The sequence below is a fragment of the Bidens hawaiensis genome, unplaced genomic scaffold (assembly GCF_021521415.1).
Source record: "Bidens hawaiensis isolate Kalapana, Puna unplaced genomic scaffold, B.hawaiensis_p1.1 tig00001575_1, whole genome shotgun sequence".
Lineage (NCBI taxonomy): Eukaryota > Viridiplantae > Streptophyta > Magnoliopsida > Asterales > Asteraceae > Bidens > Bidens hawaiensis.
Window position 1 is genome coordinate 112,794 of NW_027491088.1, and position 17,264 is coordinate 130,057.

At 34.9% G+C, this 17,264-nt stretch overlaps 2 protein-coding genes and 1 pseudogene across 3 annotated transcripts; 1 reads left to right on the forward strand and 2 right to left on the reverse strand.

Moving 5' to 3' along the window:
• Nucleotides 1-1,425: 1,425 nt before the first annotated feature.
• LOC143585110 (uncharacterized) lies at nt 1,426-2,525 on the reverse strand. Its single transcript, XM_077066977.1, has 4 exons — nt 2,472-2,525; nt 2,286-2,372; nt 1,813-1,941; nt 1,426-1,731 (listed from the first exon to the last, which is right to left on the reverse strand). The coding sequence occupies exons 1-4, from the start codon at nt 2,496-2,498 to the stop codon at nt 1,432-1,434; spliced, it is 543 nt and encodes a 180-aa protein (XP_076923092.1). The 5' UTR covers nt 2,499-2,525; the 3' UTR covers nt 1,426-1,431.
• On the reverse strand, nt 2,503-4,327 carry LOC143585099 (uncharacterized). The gene is made up of 7 exons (XM_077066970.1): nt 4,182-4,327; nt 3,982-4,012; nt 3,845-3,907; nt 3,644-3,760; nt 3,319-3,564; nt 2,808-3,157; nt 2,503-2,720 (listed from the first exon to the last, which is right to left on the reverse strand). Exons 1-7 carry the CDS (start codon nt 4,217-4,219, stop codon nt 2,597-2,599), a joined length of 969 nt encoding a protein of 322 aa, XP_076923085.1. The 5' UTR covers nt 4,220-4,327; the 3' UTR covers nt 2,503-2,596.
• Nucleotides 4,328-12,596: 8,269 nt separating this feature from the next.
• LOC143585120 (putative 1-acyl-sn-glycerol-3-phosphate acyltransferase 5) lies at nt 12,597-16,109 on the forward strand (annotated as a pseudogene). The gene is made up of 4 exons (XR_013144496.1): nt 12,597-12,660; nt 13,781-14,397; nt 15,219-15,343; nt 15,417-16,109. The product of XR_013144496.1 is annotated as a putative 1-acyl-sn-glycerol-3-phosphate acyltransferase 5 (transcript).
• The last annotated feature ends 1,155 nt before the right edge of the window (nt 16,110-17,264 follow it).

Below are 17,264 nucleotides of genomic sequence, written 5' to 3' on the forward strand. Positions count from 1 at the left end.
AAAAAATGCAAGAAGTAAATAAATGGTCCGATGATTCCGTAGTTTCGTCACACAACGAGCAATTTATATCTTGTAAAATAACACATCTCTTCGTCAATTCCACCCTAGTTGGAAGTCTATCTAGTTCCGCTGGCCAAGTCAAAACATTGCACTTCAAAGGGATCCATCCGTTACATCTCATTTTACAAATATACTAGTAACATTTTTAATGTTTTAAGAAAAATAATAATAATAATAATAATAATAATAATAATAATAATTTATATTTAACATTCCACTTCCACGCACTTGTTTATTTATCTAAGAGTATTTATAACAAAAAAACCTTTAATAAATCACCACATCAATGTTACATTTGTTTTTAAATTTTTCTTAAAAACCCCACTTTTTACCACAATAGCAAACCTCCACAAACTGACACGTTATCACATATTACTTTATATTTAATCATATAAAATACTGTTATTATATATTTAATTATGATATTAATCACCTAATAAATGACCATGTCAACCACTTAATAAATTTGGCTTTTTAACCCCAAAAAAATCCCCTAATATTATTAATCACACAACACCCACCGCACCACTTTCTTTTTTCTAGTTGTCTTTGTTTTTCTTCATTCTATATATGAAATTATCACCATCAAGAAAAGAATATGGAACCAAAGAAACCCCCCCCCCCCCCCCCCCGGTTGATTCAAATTGTCACCTTGAACAGAACTTGATATTCCCATTGATCCAAACCGCTTATCGTCAAATTAAACTGCAACCATCAAAATACAGTTAGTCTCTTTTAAATTGATTACGTCTAAAACTTGGAAGTTGAAATAGATTTTGATGGAGTTTCATTAATGATTGTTAAAATTCAAAAATGTCTAAAATTGTTTTTTATTAATTAAAATATAAAGGGGTCCGCATCACAAGTTTTTCGCAAGAATTTCAAAACCAAAACATTTACTCCACAATAAGATATTTGTGTCCTCCAAAGATTTCATATTGCAATGTAGATCCAAACTCAAGGAAAATGAGCTTGTTATGGATACTCTAAGACCATTAGACCAAGTGTAGGGAGTTGACGTCACCTCCACATCAGCATTTTGAGGTATCATACACTAATATGAGAGAGAAATGAAGTCGGTTCGGTTATATAGTCAACCACACACGGGTGATGGCATTAGTGAAGAGAGGAGCTTTTCAATCGTGTGATTGAATTCATTCATTATATCAATAGTCTTTAAAGTTGTTTGTACAAAATTAAGATTGGGTAATTATACTTGTTCTACGAAAATTGCAAACATGTTCTCATGTACAAACTAATTATGAAATTTTATATTTTGAACTCTTATTAACATTTACACATGCAAGAAAAACATAAACAACTCAAAATAAATCAATCTAGAGATGCATTCCAACATGCAACATCAAACACTTAAACAAATTCTGACGAAATCAGATAACGAAAATCAAAGTTATGTGGGACACAGTCAATCTTTTTCAACGATTTCCTTGTCTGAATCGACTTGAAACTCTTCAAATAAAGCTCAGGAACAGAATGTTCAATCATATCCATCAACCCATTCAAGCACAAACTCGAATCTTTCATGTACAGTTCCACAAGTTTTGGGAGAAACAACTTTTGCCCTTTTGGTATTTTAATGTTTATATGAATGTACTCTTCTTTCACCACTTCAAGCTCCTGGAAGACGCTCTTTGGCGTGTATACTCGCACCTGAAAATAAGTTAAAATTAAGAAAACAAGATACTAATGATCACTAAAGACATCAAGATTTCAAGATTCAATCTTGAGTACCATGGGATCAGAATGACTTCCGCAACAAAGGGCGAAATACAAAAGAGGCTGCACATGATCTATCGCATAATCTTTTCGTTCATCTCTTGACTTGCATTTAATCGTTGGAAATAGCAAAGATTGAAGCCACTACAAGCATAAAACTTTTGTTAGCTTCATTGAAAACCATATAATCTAGAGATGTCAAAATGGGCAGGTAGCAGGTTAAAACAATTATTTTGTGTATGATGCAAACAAGTTGGGTTGAACAAAAAAAAAACACTTTTTGTACCAACTTTAGTTATGTGATTGGAATGAAAATATAGCTACATAAAGTATAATATTTCATTATAACTAATTTATTTATTGAAAAAAAAATGAACTTTAGGTGTTTTATTATCATTGATATATTTGTTTGACCTGTTAGAGATAAAACATAACCTAATTGACAACATTAAATGTAAATTAGAAGAAATTGACCCTCGAAAGCTTACTTGTCCAGGACGAGGCAACCTACATCCTAGTATAGTTCTTTGAATGTCACCAATGCTAATATTATGACCACCAACGTTATAAGAAGCCTGAAATACACATAAAGATTATTTCTTTTGCATTACAAAGGACTAGAAGACTATTTGTCATGATATGAGTGTGTTTATATGTTGGATTCGCCTGTTTACCTTAAGAGCTAAAGTGATTCTCTTCATAGCACCGCGTGGAGTTCCATAAACCAAGAATGCCTATAACACATATGTTATAAGCTATAACTCAAGTTTCCTACATTTTTAATAACTTGAACTTAATTTCAAAAATAGTGTGTGAATATTAAATGCATCATGAGTGCGTTATGAACGTTAATCCAAAATGCAAGCTTTTCCTCAGGTTTCAACTTTCTCGGGTCAACTTGTTCTAACTGAGAAACTAAAGACCTGCAAAAAGATTGTGCTTTTATGATAACTATGAATGTAAAACGACACGGTTCAGGATCATAAACTCAAAAGGTGTCTAATACTCACTTATAGTTTCGTTCTTTGTGTTCAACATTACTCGATCTATGATCATTTATGCAAATACCTTGCACCTCAACCACACTTAACCAAGGTTCACTAAACTCCCTTAGCGGTTCAAACTCGTCACGAACCCATTTTGTTTCACTTTCACATTGTGGGCTCCACATAACAAACTCGTGTTGTGGTGAAGAATCACCAAGTGGTGAAAAGAATGCGTGATTCAACAAAGGCGGATCAGCAATTTGACAGTAGATAGTGCAAATGCATTTAACCATCTCCTCAGAAAGCCGATTTGCAGACATACATATATCGCGATGCTCAGATAAACTTATGTTTGATAGATCATCCGTCGCACGCTGATACAAAATCAAAGTTTGTAATGTTAAACTCAAGGTTCAAAGCTTTATAAATAAGACTGATACGAGCCATATACTAATAAGTAATAACCACTGATAAAAACACTAACTATTATTATTAACAAGCTGTAAAGATTGAATATTTAATTCCATTAAGGTACCTCTAGCATTGCTAATGGCAATGAGTTGTATGAATCAAGAGCTTCAAGAAGATATTTTTCTGGAACATTTTTTCTTGATGATAGTGAAGAGTGACTTCTATGAACAGTCGCATCTTCAATCGGTTCCTTTGATACTGGTTTTACATAATCTTCAAAAGCTTTACGGTAAAGCGAATGGAGATACTTTTCCAAATGCTTAACTTCAAATTCCAGCATTGATATCTCCTTGATCAAATCTTTAGCACGCTGATTTATCAAACGAACACACGTTTCAAAATAATGGAAATGTTATTGATAAACATATGGTCAAGATGAGTTTTTTTACCTGTGGGAGTGAATCTTCATTATTGGGATTATGCATCAGAGGTTTATCAAATGTTGCTTTCTCCAATTCTCTGCGTATGATGAACTGATCTTCGAGTTGCTTTTGAAGTTGTAGAATCTGCATACATAACGAAAACTGATGAATGAAGTCACTGAATGCAGAATTGCAGAAGACTTCTGGTGAACATTTAAACCTTTATACCTCTTCATTTAGCGAGTCTTTGGTGCTTTTAAACCGTCCTTCGGGCTCTATGTAATTCTTAACCTGTTTCATTAACTTGTTAATGCTAAAACCAAGATTTACAGAGACTAATATAATAAAAGATCAAGAAACCTCACCATTTTCTTATGTTCATAGATTCTTGGATCACTGTCAAACATGAAAACAAAACCGAAATCAATTCGACTTAACATTTGAGACTATAGTCAATATCTTCAAACATATCATAATTAAACAAATAACTGAATGACAAACAGATGAAAATCATCAAACACTTAGTATGCACAACAAAACACGTGTGGAGATCGAATAATAATACCTGTTGCAACGCTTGTGTTTTGAAGCAAATGATTTCATCTTCAAAAGAAATAGAGGTATTGGAGATGGACCCACTTTAATAAACCATCATTACTTGTGATAAACCCCACATAATCCCAATATTACAACATCAAGAAAAATAAAAACAATCATAGAGTTCATCAAGAACAGAAGACTGTTATTGAAAATATTAAACCAAAATCTCAACTTTATCCCATACACCAAATGGGTTTGATCTAAAATCACTAATCATTCAATCCCTGAAGAGGTAGGTCCCAGCAGAGCCCAGTTGGACCCGCAAGACTCACCTTGAAGAGGGACGTCTGCGCAAAGACCAACTGGTTCCGCAGGACCCACCAAGCTCAGAGAGATGAAGACCTTACGCGCATACGCCAGCTGTTCCCGCAGGAAAAGCCTCCCAATGGTGAAGTACCCCGCCTGTTCCCGCAGCTGCGGATACAAGCCATCAGCGGAGGCTACCCGCACTAATAGCAAGGCTACACGCACAAGGCACTAACTCTCAATAATTCAGTAATGTCACCTGAAGAAGGAATGAGCAAGCCGGGAATACTCTCGCCCAAATGAGCCAGTCCGTACGCTTCTGGAGGATCTTTTGTACTATACCTGCCAAGGTATGGACAAAATAGACAAGATCTGACCAAAGCAGCGACAGCTCACTGACAACAGTACGACGAGGAGCACGCTCTAGTACTTAATGTCACTCTCAGCCGCTGCCTACTCACCAACCCTTGTCGTGGCACGTACATAGCCTACAGTTGGTGGAAAAGGAATAGTACACAGCCGGCCATGTCACTATCAGCCGCTGCCTACCCACCAACCACCAGCATGGCACGTGCGTAGCCCACAGTTGGTAGAAAAGGAATATTATACAGCTGGCTGTACCTGCTTGGAAACCTACCTTCGGCTATAAATACTCCAACACCTTGGAACGGTATCATATCTTATCTTATACCATCATATATCTGCTCTAGCTATTTCTCTTAATATACACTTATATTCAGAGCAATCTAGTCTGATTCTCACGCCGGAGGGTGGTCACAAGGAGGTACCCCCCCTTCTCAGTGACGAGCTCACGGTGTCTGTTTTGCAGGTCATCAGAAGAATAACCATCTTTGCCGGACTTAACCCTCATGGGAAACATCTACTTAACCCCCAGATTATCCGTAATCTGCCCGGGGTCGATTAGTGTTTCTTCATTGGCGCCATCCGTGCATAAAAGCTAGAACTAATTCTTTTTCAGTTTTTTCAAAACCTCTGGAAAGATGGTTAAGGTTACTCCAATGCCAAGGCCAGCGAGTGACCAAGAAACCCCGGTAACCACAACCCTAGCTACTGGGGGGAACACCGGCGAGTACACACTTTTTAAGAACACTACCCCGGTTACCCAAGCCGGGGCAAGTGCAGTAAACAATCCTTCACTGGGATTCACCGATACCCAGTTGGAGAGACAACAGACGAGGCTCCCCCGCCAAACACTTGATCAAGTTAAAGCGTGGGCGGAAGCACGTCAGAAGGAATTCCAAGCTGAGTTGGATGAACGCTTACGTTCACTCCAACAGGCTGACGAGTTCGGAAACACTCGACAACAGCTCAACATGAGCAATGAGTGCGAGTACTTGGATGATGATTGGGAGGAGTCCGACAGTGACGCAAACCCTCGTCATAGGGCGAAAGGGAAGCGCAAGGAAACGGACTTCCAACCAAGAAGGAATTTTGGAGAAACCTTCAAACCAAGGAACGCGGGGGGAAACCCACGTGACTTCTCCAAAACCTTTAGACCAACTGTTGCAAATGCGGAAACGTCCAAGTTTGCAAGGGACATTGCGGAAGCAATCGCTTCGAAGAGTGCCAAACAGATGTCCAACATAGGCACTTATGATGGTATATCCGACCCAGATGATCACTTGAACAGATTCATAGCGGGGGCAACCGTCAGCAACTGGACGGAACCTACGTGGTGTTATATGTTCCAGATGACGCTGGTTGGAGCGGCCAGGGCGTGGTTTGATCGTTTACCGGTCCACCACATCTATGATTGGGCGGACTTCCAACACAAGTTCAGCCAGCACTTCAGCCAACAGAGGAAATATACTGAAGAGTAGTGGACGATCCTCAACTGCGTTAGAGAAGAGGATGAATCTTTACTAGACTTCATCACTCGCTTCAACTCGAAAAAGCTGAGTCTGGGCACCATAAGCGAAGATCTTGTTCGCGCCGCTTTCATCTAGGGCGCCGAATACCCAGAGCTTATCCGCACGTTGACGGGTAAAGACGGCATATAGTGACGAAACAACAATGTTCAACCGGGATCATAAAAGAAACTTATTTTTATGAAACGATGAGTTGAATGCCCCTATCAATCGAGAATTCGGCTTGCTAGAAGATCAATGAATGCATTTTTTAAATGTATATGGTCATATATATTATAATTTTTAATTATCACATGCTTCATCTAGAATATGTGTTGCTAATTGCTATGGTTAATTGATAGATGGAGTATTAAGCTATAACTTTTGTTAAATATGGTATACTGTGACATTTAAAAATATACTAATTAATATCAACAAACAAAATTATAAAGCGTATGTCACTTTGGAATCTAGAATCACTTTGTTTCACGCCAAAGTTGAGAAGTGCCTTCACTTGATATTTAAATTTTAAAGTATTTGTGAAACGGAAATTACATGAAAGTGTATTAATGGACTTTATAAGAATTATCTTGGATTTTAAAACTTGTCTTTTTTGTGATAAACTCCATTTTGCTACTATATAATGTAAAATGTCATATATGTTCCTATTAATATATTTTAACTTTCCAAAAGAAATTATGTAACATCTTCATGCACTTAATTGTAACAAGAGTACAAGACATGGTTTGTTGTAAAGAAATCCATTTGAAAAGGAGGAATCAGGGTCTCAATTTAACAAAATTTATAGATTATGTATTTCATTTGCGTCGTTGTAGAGTAAGGTGGTATCATTCTAGACTTCTAAGGCTTCAACAATGGAGATATAACATAGAAACTTGCCATTCGGACTTCTCAACTATGGAGAATGGCAAGGGGAAATCAATCAAATCATCAATGAGGTTGTGAGGTGTTTGGTGAAGAGTGTGGATGCGTACGAGACCTGTATTGATTATTCAAGTCTCATGTCATATCAAAAACTGTGGCACATACCCGTCGGATTCATGTTATTGTTTTTACCATCCCTAGTCATGAGGTAAAGCGAGGGTAACAACTTGATTAATCAAATATAACTTCCACCTTTTCCCATTTCAGTTTTTAGAAATTTTATGTTTCTTTAATGCTTAAGTACCATTAATGAAACAAGTTTTAAGTTGTTCAAACAAGTCAAACGAGTTATAAGTTGTACAAAGTGACTTTTTAGGCTTGCAAGTTGCAACCTTATAACCGGGCTGGCTCGGGACAAGTTGGGGAGTGTGCGACTGCATAGGGCCCTCTGTCATGGGCAGTGGCGAAGCTTGGTCTGAGGCACCGGGGGCCGAACTCAAAATGTATACAAAATTTCACAAAAGAGGGGGGGGGGGGGGGCGGGCTCAAATTTTCGGCCGAAAAAGGCTAAACTTACACTATGTATAAAAATTTTCGGCCAAAAACAGGTAAATTTACAATACTGCGTAAAAAACAGTGGGGGTCAGGGCCACCCCGGGCCTCAATGAAGCTTCTCCCATGGTCATGGGGCATAAAAATTTTAATTTTCTTTTACAAATATAAACATATAACGTGTAAAAGGGCTTGTTAGTTTGAAGTTTGAACTTTGGAACTATAACACAATAGGCTCATTACTCACTAGCATTCCCCTGCTCCTTTAAAACCTATTAGGTTGAGGGTAGTGGGGGGTGAACGGCTGGGCGTGGTCCAGGTGGCTCGCGAACACCACTACACCCTTCATGTGATCAGGGGCGCGAACAAGGGGGGTGGCCGGGACCGCGGGACGATCAACTAGCCGTTGGCTAGTTAAAGTTTAAACAAATAGCTGTTGGATCACTTGGGGCTTGCGAACACCACTACACCCTTCATGTAACCAGGGGCGCAGACGAGGGGGCTTGGTTCAGGGTCATGTCATCGCCTATGTGTCGGGTTTTGATTGAATCACTTGGGGCTCAACCAAGCCTTATTACTCTTAGCTTTACCTTGGTAGACCCTCAAGGCTTAAGATTTTTCATCTTATAAAATTAAATTAAAATTGTAACACTTAAATAGGAAGAATTTTGTATATACCTTTGTAATCTTATGAAGTATCATATATATATATATATATATATATATATTTGGGATTATGCGAGAATTATTTTGAAATTGAAAACTTTGAGAACCATTTTGGACAAAAAAAACCCAAAAATAAAAAAATTATAAAACAAAAAAAAACGCAAAAATAAAAAACTAAAATTCTTATTTATTATCTTGGTTTCATAAAAAAATGTCTCGGTTTAGCTAAATTATACATATATATATATATATAATATGTACATACATATGTTTTTATACACATATGTATAATTTTAAGGTAAATGATAATTTACATGTGTGTACATTATTTAACTAGAGATTAAATGAAATTATACACATGTGTATAATATGAAGTTTTTTTTTATTTTTTTATGAAACTGGAATGAAATATAAGAATTTTGGTGTTTATACGTTTTAAAAATATTTGTTTTTTTTATAATTTGTTTAAACATTTTATTAGAGGTTTTCTTATTGGTCAAAAATGATTCTTAAAATTTTCAATTTACAATCCTTACTCTCTCTCTCTCTCTCTCTCTATATATATATATATATATATATATATATATACACACACACACACTCCAAACTTAAAATATCATAAACCCTTTTTAATTGATTTTCTTGTTTTTGACAATTATAACCGTATTAATTAAAATATTTATTACAAAGAGTTAAGTGTCATTTTAGTACATGTGGTTTGACTAACTACGCAACTTTAGTATCTATTCTTTATTTTGTGCAAGTAGATACCTTAGTTTAAAAAAACTTGCATTTTTAGTACTTATTTCTAACCCCGTCTATTTTTTTCGTTAAGTCAGGGATAATTCGGTAATATTGTTATTTTCTTTGTTTTTTTCTTTTCCTTTAAACTCTTGTATCTTGTAAACCCTAAATCCCCAAATCATAACATCAAAATCCAAATCTTAAATCCCTAAATATCTTAAAAATTCAAACCCTATGATGATATGGAGAAAGGGTTTGAGGATTTATGATTTGGATTTTGATGTTATAATTTGGGGATTTAAAGTTTACAAGATATAAGCGTTTAAAAGAAAAAGATAAAAACAAAGAAAATAACGAAGTTACCAAATTATCCCTGACTTAACGAAAAAATAGACGGGGTTAAAAAAAGTACTAAAAATGCAAGTTTTTTGAAAATGAGGTAGCCATTTGCACAAAATAAAGAATAGGTACTAAAGTTGCGTAGTTGGCCAAACCACGGGTATTAAAATGACACTTAACTCTATTACAAAAGTCTGTGTCGGTTTCTTAATCGGCAATCCACCGATTATCCTTCTCACATTCGTTTCAATCGCATCATTTCTTCAATGCTACTTCTCTAATTATTTTTGAATTGCATCTACATTGATTCTCATTACTGTTAGAAAATACAATGCAGCTACTACTTTGCTTTGCTACTTCTCTAATTATTTTTGAACATTGATTCTCATACACCTTTTTTGTTTTGTTGTTTTTTCTTGTTCACGTCATTAACCTAAGAGTTATTGGTGCTGTAAAATTGTAGGTCCATATTTCGTCGTGGTTAAAATGATTATTTTATTACTTACAACTAACATTTTTTTATGTATCAATATTTAGCGAGATAAACCAAAAACTCTATAGACGATGTTGAACTTATTATGTTATATTACAACAAATGCATGTAAATTAAAGTTTTGAGGTAAAAACCGTAATAGAGCACCCGAAAGGGCCCATTGCTACTACACTAATTTTGTTTTGTTAATTATTATAACACTTAACGTCGCTTCGATAAATCTCTTTATATAGAGCACCCGAAATCTCAGGATCGGCCATGCTTTTATATATATCATTAAATAACGGAAATATTGTTTATACACGTCCAGAATCATATACAACATATCAATATATTTACTTAATGGAAAAGGCAGAAGCGCATGCTGAATACTTGAATCCAGAATGATCATAAATAACCAAAATGGTCCGAAGGAAATGTAATTAGACATATTCTTAACTAAGTAGGGATGCCAGCAGAATATACGTTATATTACAAAAGACATGATTAGTGTGGTGAAAACTTTGATTGGACCATGTGGCGTGATGTGGCGTTGCCACGTTAGCTTATTCTTTTAAACAAGAAAAAATATGTAATTTTTTTTAAGGTTTACCGATTGATGTTTACGATTTGGTGTTGGTACCCTCGATCATTCTTGAAAGGTGACATTCTGTTTACAATTCATTGTCAAACTTTCTTTATTTGTTGTATTATGTATCTAATGTGTCTTTCTTTCTTTGTGCATAAAAACGAGTTATGAGCTGATGGGCTTGCTACAGATGCGCTCGAGTAGCTGATGCTGATTAGGAAGCTAAAGTGGGCTGGAGCAGCTTCTAGGAACTGATGGGCCTAAGATGATTATTTTGTCTTTGGGAGTGATGGGTCACCCTGCTTTGCATATATACACAAAGGGGTACGTGCGTTCAGACTTGGCTAGGTGATAAAGGCTATTGTCTTTGGGAGTGAGAACAACGGTTCAAAACCTGTCGCGGAAGTAGATTTTCTTGGAGTAGTTTAGGAGTAAGAGTATATGGGTGTGCGGATGTAGCCGTTCAGAAAAAAAAAAAGATAGGAGAAGGTTCTTGGTAGACGCTCTTATCACAATTATTGTTTCTCACTCTAATTCTTCATCTCCAGAGTTAGAGTTTCGTCTCTTATCTCAATCTATGTTTGTGGCATAAACGTACCAACTAAAAACCTATATTTGGCCTTGTTAAAGCCATTTCACACATAAATCGTCTACTTATGATGAATACAAACATTGATCATATATTTCATTGTCTTCATCTGTGTTTGGTGATTTCTTATTTATTAACTTTAGATGACTCTAGTGTAGTAATGTCAATTGTATGTGTCTAACGGGAAGTCGGAAAAGAGAACTTATATGATTCCATTATTTCATTGTTGTATTTGTGGTGTTCAAGTCGTAATGTTAGTTTTTTTTGTTGGTTGGACTAAGTGGATTAAAAATCCTCTCCTTAACATGTAAACGTTTTTGTTTTGTCCCAGGTTAGCTTTTGGCTAACCGGGTTTGTGTTTTCTATAAAGTTGCATTTCAAAAAAATTGTAGTGTGACATCTCTGGTACTATCCGAGTCTTTTGTCCCGTAATCCTAAGTGCCTATTCATTTTTCTTGAAGGCTAAGTATCTTCACATAAGACTTTTCTAACAAACACCCCCGCAAGAACAAAACTCTCATAAACTAATACCCCTTCTCTCTTCTCCCTCTGACAGAAACTCCCTCTCTATTTCATGATTTTTATTTTCCCAAACTCATTTAGAACTTATTCACCTCTCTCCTTCATTTAGTCACCTTCTCTATCACCTTGGTGTGGGCTATCCATTGGACATGCTCCAAGGTAACTATCAATACGTTAGACTTACTTTATACTTATACGTTTTACACACCAATAAGAGTGTATACTAAGATGTTAATTGAAATATAATTCATGAAAAGGGAAGAAATGAAAAATAAAGACCTTTCTAAATAGTAGTTTCCAAATTTTCTTACTATTTCTTACAACAATTAATTACAACTAATTTTCTTCGTCTATTATAGGACTTCTCACTATTTGAGGTCTAACTTCGTCTTAATAACAACATTATGTATACACATTAAAAAACACTTGTAAAGTTTTATTTCTTACACTTTTATCACAAATTTTCCGCAAATATACTTTTTGACCCTGAACTTTATTTACAAACTATAGTTTATCATATGCCGCAAACATTTCACATGTATACTTTTCTGTCCCTCAACTTTATTTACAAACTTTAGTTCATTAAACTTTTACCATAAAAGTTTCACATACATATTTTTTTTACCCTTCAACTTTAACAATAAAACCGTTGTCCGAAAACCTTTACCATAAAAAATCGAACCAATATCGACTGACTTACTATCACGTACCCGCTACTAAAAGTACTAGTTGCTACTAGACATTTGGTAAATTTTCTAGAACCTGTTATCAAAATATTTAAAAAAACAAAGAAAGAAATTGGTATCATTTTCCACAATGATAATAATAATATTATGTAGAGAATCCAGTAACATCATTTCTATCTCTTTGTTGAACCTTGAAGATTTTGCCTTTGGGTAAGAATCACTGTAGCCGTTACCATTTTGAACCCTAAATATAATTACCCACCATCGATCATCACATTATTATAAGGTAATCATCAACACCATCATCTTTCTTTTCTATATAACGTTACCGATCCGCATTATCTTTCTTTAGATTGATCATCATTTCTGCATTTCTATTACAATCATTTAAAGTTTTGATTTTTATCACTTTTTCTTGCTTAAGGTACTACATTTATTTATCTATTTAGTTAATCCAGCCTGTATTGAAGCTGCATGCGTGTGGAATTTTTTATATATTATTTATTTATTTATTTGTGTTGTCAGAGAGATTTGCTAATTGATTTTGATTAATATATGGAATCTATAGATGAGTCCATGTTAGTTTTATAATTAAGCATATTTTGGTTTGCAAATTTGACAATGTACCTTTGTTTTTGTGGTGAACACCAAGTGTTTGATGAAATTCCTCAATGAGAGTAAGAGTATCAGTAAGTACTGGTTAGAATCAGTACTAATGCACTACACAATGAGAATTGAGCAGTTATAGGTACAAAGTATGGTTGTTTAGTACTCTAATATCATAGATTAAATTTAAACCGCGAAAGGTAATAGCCACTAATTTAGTTATTTAAGCAATAAAACTGTCAAGTACACAGAACATAAGGTAAAAATAAAACAAATCAAAGCTATATACTACTACATTACAATTTACAACTACTAAATTAGTATCTAGTTAAGAGTCGGTTCTATTTAACGACAATTACACTGAATCTTGATGAAACTCTGCTAACGTTTACCGACTAACATGCTAGCAGTTGTTAAAAGGTTTTGAAATTTGAAGGTGTTCTTTATGCAAAAGTGTTCTCTAAAATTTGTACTTGTTGGCAATTTTTTATGTTCATTTTCATCATGCATGTTCTATTATTTCCTTAAAAAGAAAAATATGGTTAGTTGGAAAAAAGCGATACGGTGACATTTTATTCATGAAGTTTGCATGCATTATGCTGCTAACAGCTCATGAAGGTGCTAACTTAAGGCCCTGTAATGGAAAAAAAACACTTCCAAAGCCTCAAATCTGTTAGAAAACAGTCCGCATGTTTAGTGGTTTATATTTTCTATTTAACCACTCGTACTTGATCGTGAAACTATGTGATATGCTTGCACAACTTGCATGTAATGATATTTTCAAGTCTTTTTTATGGCAGGAACAGATTACAATACCGTATGGTGAATCAAATACTTTTCTGGTCATTGTGAAGAAAAGATGGAAATTAACAGTAACAAACCAGAAACCCGTGTTCTAACTCCATTTAGATTGTTAAGAGGCGTGTTCTGTTTACTAGTATTGCTTTCAACAGCATTCGTGATATTAGTCTACTGCGGTTTTATCACAGCAGTCATTGTAAGGCTTTTTAGTATACGTTACAGCAGAAAAGCAACTGCGTTTTTCTTTGGCAGTTGGTTGGCTTTGTGGCCTCTTTTATTTGAAAAAAATAAACAAGACAAAAGTAATATTTTCTGGAGAAACCGTTCCCGCAGATGAGAGAGTACTGATAATTGCAAATCATAGAACCGAGGTTGACTGGATGTACTTATGGGATCTTGGTATTCGTAAGGGGCGTTTAGGGTATATTAAATATGTTCTTAAAAGTAGTTTAATGAAGCTGCCCGTGTTTGGTTGGGCTTTTCAGATTTTGGAGTTTATTTCAGTTGAAAGGAAATGGGAAGTTGATGAGTCACCCATGCGGCGTATGCTTTCGACTTTTAAGAACCATCATGATCCTCTCTGGCTTGCTATTTTTCCCGAGGGCACCGACTTCACGTAATGTTTATGTTATACTCTATCCTACTTGTTATACGTGTTCGCTTATATTCGTTTTTTTTATAAACAAACAAACATGAATAAAGTTCATTTACGTTCGCGAACATTCATTTACATTTGTTCATTTAAATTCACTCGTTTGCGCTCATTTATGTTCGTTATTTTGCGTTTGTTAGTTCGTTATGTTCATTTAGGTTACTAGTTTTAATAACTTTTTGGGCCCAACACATTGTTGTTTACATTTGCTTTTAATTAGCTTAGTGATGTTTTGTTCATCTATGTTCAGTTATGTTTGTTCATTTACATTCACGTATCGTTCGTTTATTCTGTTAACGAATGAACATTTACGAAAACGAACATGTTCATTTTCTTAATGAACATTTCTTTAATTGTTCATGCTCGATTGTTTGTTTGGTTAAAGTTAAACAAACGAACACACACATGCTCTGTTTATGTTCGTTTACAAGCCTATAAGCGGGTTGCTGGGTTGGGTCACGGGTCAAAATGGGTCATTTGGTACGACTTTGGGTTGATCGAAGCACTTTTTGTCCCGATCGTAATATTTACTATAAATATATAGTGTTTCAAGCATGATTACGAAAGTTATATTATCAATTCAATCATAATGATTTTCTTAATGCTATTATTTGTGTGGGTTATGCCTAAATTACCCTTTAGGCAACTCTTGACTCGTTTGACCCATTAGAGAAAAAAAAAACATAAACTGAATCGACCCATTTATACATAAATGAAGTATATGAACAAAGTTTGTATTTTTTCTGCGTATCTAATATCTTTTTTATATTTTTATCGCGATGCAGTGAACAAAAGTGCGTTCGTAGCCAAAAGTTTGCTTCTGAACACGGGCTACCTATTTTACATAATGTCCTACTTCCAAAAGGTTTTACTGCATGCTTGGAGGAACTAAGAGGGTGTTTGGATGCAGGTTATCCTTGTCAGCAAGTTGAAATTTTGAGTCTTTTTTAACAATTATTTATTAATTTTGTGATCTATTGCAGTTTATGATATAACGATAGGGTACAAATACCGTTGCCCGACTTTCTTAGATAATGCATGTGGGGTGGCCCTATCCGAAGTTCATATTCATGTTTGGCGAGTTGTTGTGACCGATATCCCATCTTCTGAAGAATTGATCGGTTCGTGGTTAATCGACGCATTTACCGAAAAGGATAAATTACTTTCAGATTTTAACTCAAGTGGTTGTTTTCCTCATCAAGGAACAGAAGGAGATCTTCCTATAATACCTTGTCTGGTTAACGCGGTCTGGGTGGTTATGTTGACTTCAGTGTGTATGTTGTGGACCCTTTTCTCATCGTTATGGTTTAAAGCATACATAACGCTGGTGTGTGGTTATCTAGCGTCGGCTACCTATTTTAATATTCGCCCGTCGCCTGTTTTCGCCTTGTAGAACCTTTTTTTAATGTATTAAGTCGACAGTTTGTTTGACCGGTATCTGAGTTGATAATAATATGGGCATCTTTTTCATGATGAATACCATCTCTGTATATATTGGTTAGTGAATGTAGCAGAGTGAGAATGATGTTTACACAATCATTATTATTACATGATTTTTGAAAATTTAGTCTTTTTGGGCTTGGAAAAGAATGGGTAAAAGAATTGTTTATGGAACACTAAATTATGGAGAACATAAAAGAACAAAAGCTTAAACAGTTTTATGCTTTGATCAATCGATTATAATTTTAAAACTTTGTATTTTTATTATACATGCATATGTTATATAATTTATACATGAAAAAAATATCAAACTAGTTTGCTTATATATGTTTTAACTTTGTATCTATTACCATTGTAACTTGTCATCCTTTTCACTTTTCTCATCTTTTTCTCCTTTCAGTGTGTTTCCTTCCTTTAGTTATTAGGGCATTTTCGCTCATGCGAAATTTTGGATGAGAGTAGCTCTCTATCCGCTTGGACGCCACATAGGCCACAAGCATACGATGAATACCTCTATTGGAATTGCTCTTGTATACATAAAACGAATAATCAAATTAATTTGTTCATATATGTATATTTTAAATTTTGGAATAGAAAAGTGAGAAACAATAATCATTATGTTATTACCGTTATATATAAAATAAACATAGTGGAAGGAGCCTAAAGCTTATCATCAATTTTGTCTTCGTCATGTTTGAGCAACTTTATGAAGAGGATCAAGATCGTGATCTTGAAAAGTCTAAGTTCTTTTAATGGGAGCATCACAACGAAGAAAGTACTCAAACCATATAAGACAAGATATTTTAGAGAGTTTAAACGATTAGTTACTATGAGACAAACTATTGCCAATCCAAGCTTGTACTGACTATACATGTTATAAAGACATGCAAAAGCTTGTAAACCACATTGAGGTCGCAAGGAGTTGCAATACAACTTTACCTTCGCATGTGGCACACTCAAGAACACGATACAACACAGTTCAATTACAACTTTATCATCGCATGTGGTACATGCTTGTGGAAAACTACAAACATATGAATATGGTGGAAATGACTATATCGTTGAATACAATAAAAAAAATATACGCTTAGAATTTGACAAGAAAAAAAAAAGAATTTTATGCCCGCATGCCATCATAGTTTGTCGTCATAAAGGTGAAACGAAAGCCTCACTTCATTGTGCATAGTCATGTACTTCGTAAATCGTAATATACTAATTGTTACCTCGCTCATCTAAAGGATATTTTGATTTGTCCTCCGACACAAGAAAATGTGTAGCAAAAAACTTGTTAAGGAAGTGGGCGTACGATACTTGTAAATTTATATTGCTTTATTAATCGAACCCTATATGAATTAGTTGGTTAGTACGTGTGGCAAACCTTAACTTTTTGT